General features: G+C 35.0%; 1 protein-coding gene across 1 annotated transcript; it reads right to left on the reverse strand.

Annotated features, from left to right (window-relative positions):
- Positions 1–538: 538 nt before the first annotated feature.
- On the reverse strand, positions 539–1,768 carry LOC141481882 (uncharacterized). Its single transcript, XM_074174223.1, has one exon. It carries the CDS (start codon positions 1,766–1,768, stop codon positions 539–541), a length of 1,230 nt encoding a protein of 409 aa, XP_074030324.1.
- Positions 1,769–6,486: the final 4,718 nt, after the last annotated feature.

Genomic DNA, 6,486 nt, shown 5'->3' on the forward strand with positions numbered 1-6,486 from the left:
GCTGATGGGAAAGATGATGCATTCTTACGAAACTGTAACTACATTAACAATTGTGAGTTTGGTGAATAAGTAGAAAACATTCTCGTTCATCGTTGAAACCTCGTTCTTGAAATTCTTCGTTGTGAACAACACTTGTAAAATGCTATCCAATGTTCTTCTCAAGATTTTCAGGACAACTGTCTACTGATTTGTAAGGAAGAACATGTTTCACAGAATCTATATCAGAACCGTTTTTTTCAATACTTGAACTAAAATTAAACTCAACATACAAAATATGAAAGATTGGCATAGGCATACAATGATGGAGAAAACATATCAATTTCATTCAACTCCAGCTTCATTAAATTAGCGGTTACAGTAGGTACATTAAATTTTGTTAGAGATGCCAACATTTTCCAAAAAACTATAAAGGGAAGTAAAGTTCGTAACATCCAATGCATTGGTGAGGTCGCTTGGTAATCCGAAAAATTGTCTTTCTTCATTGAAAACTGGACAATCAGAGATGAAATGTTCAACATTCATCGTCACACTGCAGGTGTCACAAATGCGAGGTAAATTTCGTATGTCCAATTCTCAGGCGTGTAAGTAAAACTTGCTGTCTGCGGGTGAGAGCTCGGTAATTTTGAGTGACTAGATTCGGATTAATGGCTCTGAGTTTATTATTATATAGGGATTGCCACCTTTGCCTCCATCTGTCGCATATGAGCTCTTTGATTTGGAGATAAACGTCTTGATAGGGCACTCGTTGGATCTCTCGACAGTTGGGGTTTGAAATGGCCTCTCGAGCTTCTGAATAGGCCCTTTCATTACCCGTTATTCCCATATGAGAAGGAATCCAAACTATCTCAATGTGTTTACCATCCTGTAATAACTTTCCCAGTTCAGTCTTAATGAGAAGAAGAAGAGCATTTTTCGGGTAGAGTTGTTGGATGCCCAAGACAGCGCTGAGAGAATCAGTGAAAATGACATGATCACCAACGGATCTACGACAGTATTGTAGTGCGCTGAGTATAGCAAATACTTCTCCTGAGTAGATACTGGAGAAAGATGGCAGTCGATAAGTGTAAGTGGTGGTATCTGTTATCACAGCGGCTCCTACTCCTTCAACTGTTTTGGAAGAATCGGTATATATGTGCTTGAAGTGTTGATATTTGGAGACCAGTTCGGCAAAGGATTTCTTTATGAAATTTGAAGGAGTATCGTATTTGGGAAAGTTGAGGAGATAGGTATTACAGGGAGTAATTGGTAATGTCCAGGGAGGGGGAATTTTCAAGTCAAGAGGAAGAATATTTGGAAAGTCTATATGGTTATCAGAAACTTTGGCAATTTTTACGTAAAAAGGTAAGGGGTAATTTTGTTTCTGTTCAAAGATATGTTGGAAATGATCTGAGAATGTATATCGATAGGAAGGATGGTTTTTGGAAGCGGCTACTCTTGCGGCATAACTTAAGGAAAGATAGTCTCTACGAACATCAAGGGGTTGTTCTCCGGCCTCAGCCAGTAGGCTCTCCACTGGGCTGGTACAAAAAGCTTCCAGGGCAATCCTCATGGCCGGATATTGGATCACATTCAGGGACTTCAGGAGAGTTGCTTTCGCTGAACCATAAACGATAGAACCATAATCTAGCTTGGATCGAATGAGAGCACGATATATACGCAAGAGAGTAATACTGTCAGCTCCCCATGTATGATTCGAGAGTATTTTCATCAGATTCAAACCCCTCTGACAGCTTTTCTTCAGATTGCTTACGTGGGATTTCCATTTCATTTCATTGCACTTTCTTATATTTACATTATGGTAGGAACAAATGTGATCATATTTCGACCTATTGGTGTATAAATACACACATTTCAAAAATGAAAATATCCGGAAAAGTTAGAATTTTTAAATTTTTGCTAAAATCTCTGCAGGAGGTTCTTTGATGCACGCCTACTGAAATTCGTATGATCTTTTTTTTTGGCAATAAATACAGTTGGAACCAATGATAGCTTCCCCGAAAGCCAACGCCATATCTGGTTCTAGATTATATATGTGCATTGTAATAATTTCCTAGCTGTTCAGTCGTTAATATCGGCTTGAGATTTCGTATGATATACGAAACAGAATTCAGTTTCAATATCAGTTTATTACAATGACTTTCACAGTTCGGACAATTATGTAGCGTGAGTCCCACAAATTTACATTCATCGGATGAAGAAAGTGTGTTTTCATTCTCATTAATTTCAATTTCAAGATTTGAACAAATTTTTTGCTTTTGATGAAACCGTACTAACAAAGTTTTCCGAGAGTTGAAATGGAGTGAGTTGGCAGCACACCATAAAACCAAATGATTTGATACCGTGTTACAATTTTATTTCAAAATTGTGTGGTCTTTGTCCGACATACATAATGCACGTATTCTGAGCAACCGCGGCCCCAACATCATTACAATGTAATATAAATAATAGCGGTCCTAACACTGATCCCTGAGGTACTCCAATGGTCAAAACTTGACTATTTGAAATACATTTATGATGACTATTTTCAGATCTATGATTCACCGAAACAAATTGACTTCTGTTTCTGATGAAAGACTATATCCAATCAAGGGCATTTATTCCATATGAATAAAATTTATTTAATAATATCGTGTGGTCGACGCAGTCGAATGCTCTGCTGAGATCACAAAATATTTCAGCAGGGCATTCACCAGCCTCGATGTACTCCAAAATTTTTGAGTAAAAAGCTGTCACAGCAGTAATAGTGGACATATTGGATCGAAAACCATTTCGAATCGGAGAGATAATGTTATGCCTCTCAATGAAATGTAGTAAACAATGGAGTTATGCATATTCAAATATTTTAGATAAACTAGATCAAACAGTGATAGGCCTATAGTTCTCTAAAAGATAGGGCTAAGCCACTCTGCAATTCAGTTTTTGAGTTCAGGAATTCAGTAATTGAGTTCCCTTCTGACACAAACTAAACCCAAAAATACTATAGAAAAAATTATATCTTCTTCCTGTGGAAAAAATAATATAGGTGGAACCGCTAGATGTGAGAAAAAATGAACATGGTGCATATATATATATATATATATATATATATATATATATATATATATATATATATATAGAAGATAGATAGCAGGATAGAAGATAGCGGAACATATTCTTAAATAAGCTGGTGAGTACTCAATAAAATTGAGTGAAACAAAAGGAACCTCATAAAAAAAAGATTTAAAGAATCACCATATATTCTTTCAGCATGTAACGAGTGTGCTCTGTGGAAATGGATCGTACCTGGTAACCATTGTTTAGACGAGAGGTTGGAACGGAAAAATAAACCTAAACTGAATTATCAGAAAACAACCTGCATGTGATATGACTATCGAATATAACGTCTGCACATTTCATTCTTTTCAGATATATCAAAGGAAATATAGCTATTTCAATTGAAGCGTGGTTCACAAATGATTTTTTGAGCTTTTGAAAACAAAAATGTACTATTTTCCGAAACGTCAAACATCTAAAGAGAGTTAAACATAGAAATTTAATTTTTTCCTTTGATTAGCTATTAGATTTGTAGGCAAAATGTATGAGTAGGACAAGTTACTGACTAACTGGTGACTATAGTGTTTCCACGCAGTAACTTTTTGGGGTAAACTTCTCAATTTGCCCTTTATTACATTTCGGCAGATTCTCTACCGATTAGGCTTCGTTTATTTTTAATAAAAGCATTAAATAGGTCCAACTGGACATGAGTCGCACATTTATTTTCACAATCAGTTCAGTAATTCAATAAAATTTCTTGTCCCATATATTTCAGATTATTTTATTCAGCATGCAGAGACTAGACAAAAACTGCCACTTTCAATTCTATTCTCTTTTGTCTCTCCTCTCTCCCAGTACACAGCTCAATGATGATATATTTCACATACCTCGGTGAAATACCTTTGTCGTACTGTAACCGATTAATATTCATTTCAACGTTGTCGTGCGTGTCAATAGCTCAGAGATATACGGGCAGATTATGTGAAAAAAAACCAACACCAACGCTATTATGAAACAAAACAAGAAATGATTAGCATATCTTCATTCTTCGGTGGTATGTTTGCAATAGCCTTGAAAACATAATTACACCGATCTATTATTCAAGGGTCGCGTTAGAAATATATTTTCACCAATGGACTGAAATGAATGAATCCAAAATTGGCATAAAGGAAATTAATTTTCATTTTTTGTTTGAAATGTTCCGTTTTTTAATAGAATTTCTCTTATTTGCCATACTTTTCAGATCCTATTTTCAGGGCCCCACATGCTAGATCTACCGTTGCCACAGCACGGAGCACGTGGGTTGTTGTGGAAGAAGCATATTCATTATTACTTTTGTCTTTTGTTAATGTAATTCCTTTGTTTGTTGAATTTTCATAAAAAGTGATTGTCAAATAAAAAACTTGAGTAGTTGTCAGTCTCGAAAAAAATTAAATTTTATATAGAATATCGGTTCCATGTAATAAAAATACAACTTCTCTGAATATTTCAACTCACGATGCAACGTCTGTAATCATTTGAGTAAAGCAAAAAAGTAAAAATGCTCAATTCGAAGGTAATTTATTCAGTACGTTAAACTATCAAACAGTTCATTCGGGAATAAATAATAGTACCTGAGAATAACTTCATTGTAGGATCAATATTTTCAGAATGAAATTTAGCCGGATTTCTATATCTGGATATAATATGATGTAATTGATATTATATACAGTATAATCAGGCACCTTCTCATTGAGAGGCTGGTCCGAAAGTAGCTGGATAATAGTAATGCAAACCGGTGGATAGGCCGATGTGGTCTCTAAGAATGGCCGGTTAGATCACCAGATATAACGCTCTTAGATTTTAAAGGGAATTTGTGAAAACTAAATCACCTAGGTATGCCCATATCTATTCTAACAAAGTTACCCTTGAAACATTCCAGAATATAAAAAAAATTCTCAGGGAGTAAATAGTGAACATTCATTATCAATGAATAAGATGAACTTAAGTGAGTTCTTAGATTTTGTAAAGAATAGAAAACAACTAATTATTCAAGAATGACTCATCTGGTTTCTGAAAATAAACCAGTGTCTGATGAAGAATTAAGAGATCCCTCAAACGAGATATTACAGGACTCCCTATTATGAAAAATCAATCGAACCCTCTCGGTAACGAATTAACACAAGCTACATTTCTAAATCCAATTGTCTCTACCTTATCCAAAGTCCAAAAGAAAAATCTTTCGAATATTTTCAAATGAGTGATGTTGCCTTCTTTTTTGCTATAATAATTATAATAAAAATGGTATTCAAAGTGAAAGGGTATATTTTTAGGAGAGAATAATTTTTGGAAAAGAAAGATTTTGGCTTTCTACTTTTCCATCTTGATACAAATAAATGTGGGAATCTTCCAAAGAAAGGAAGAAAGGGCGTTTTCTTCCAGTTTGTGTCTGAAAGTTACTTCTTTTCATGATTTACACATTTTTGTATAGAGTCAATTTTTTGAAATTGATTGTTTCCTTTCTTTCTTTGGAAGATTCCCCCATTTTTTGTTTCATGATGGAGATGTAGAAAGCCAAAACCTTTCTTTCTCAAAAATTAATCTTTCCTAAAAATATTCCCTCCCAATTCAAACAAGATTCCTATGGCTGGGATTAAATCAAGTGAGCATATGATTGTTATTTACGTACTGTCATCGACGACATGGGTGAATTCAACTCATTCCATGACAAAAAGTCGTAATTTTATGAAAGAATTAAGTGTTTTTTCCTATAATGTTTTCCATATTTGGTAACCATAGCCGATAAGGCAACTGTTTCACGGCAAAACATAGGATGTCTATCAGTGAGGATGACAGTGTTCCATGTAAGTTGAATTATACTTCTTTCATTTATTATATTGTGTAGAAGAGTGGTCTTTGGTTGATGATGCTGGCGACTCCTCTCGAATGTATCGGTAGAGCTTGAACCTTCGGTAAAAATAATAATTATAGTAGAAAAAATGTGTTTTTCCGTTAAACAGTGTCACCTTTTAACGTGCGATTCCTGATAAGGGTTAGATGATAGGAAGTGGAAATCAATCCAGCCACGTTGCTCAAACCACTGGTTCACACAGCGGTTGCCAACCCAACCGGCTGCCGTCCCACCATAGTAATAATAATGATCATTTCAATCCATTTGTTAATGTACATAGCAAAAATAATATACAATGGAAAAAAAATCGTCAAAATAGCTTTACGAGTACGTAGCCGATCTGCGTCATCTGAAGTGGACGGTGTCAGAATTCCTCCTCAAATTGATTTCAGTAATTTTGTTGAGAGGAAGCTCATTTTTGGTGGAGGATTTTTTCAGATAGTGAATTTTTTCTGTTAGTATTTGAGATCAGGTTGGAATTTCACACATTCAACGAGTTTCTGTTCAATGGTTCGTATGCATTGATTGAATTTTGAATTACTTCCTTAACTCACTAGAGCTTC

This window comes from Leptinotarsa decemlineata, unplaced genomic scaffold, assembly GCF_025532065.1.
Source record: "Leptinotarsa decemlineata unplaced genomic scaffold, Ldec_3_MD MMD2_tig00000505_RagTag_RagTag, whole genome shotgun sequence".
NCBI lineage: Eukaryota > Metazoa > Arthropoda > Insecta > Coleoptera > Chrysomelidae > Leptinotarsa > Leptinotarsa decemlineata.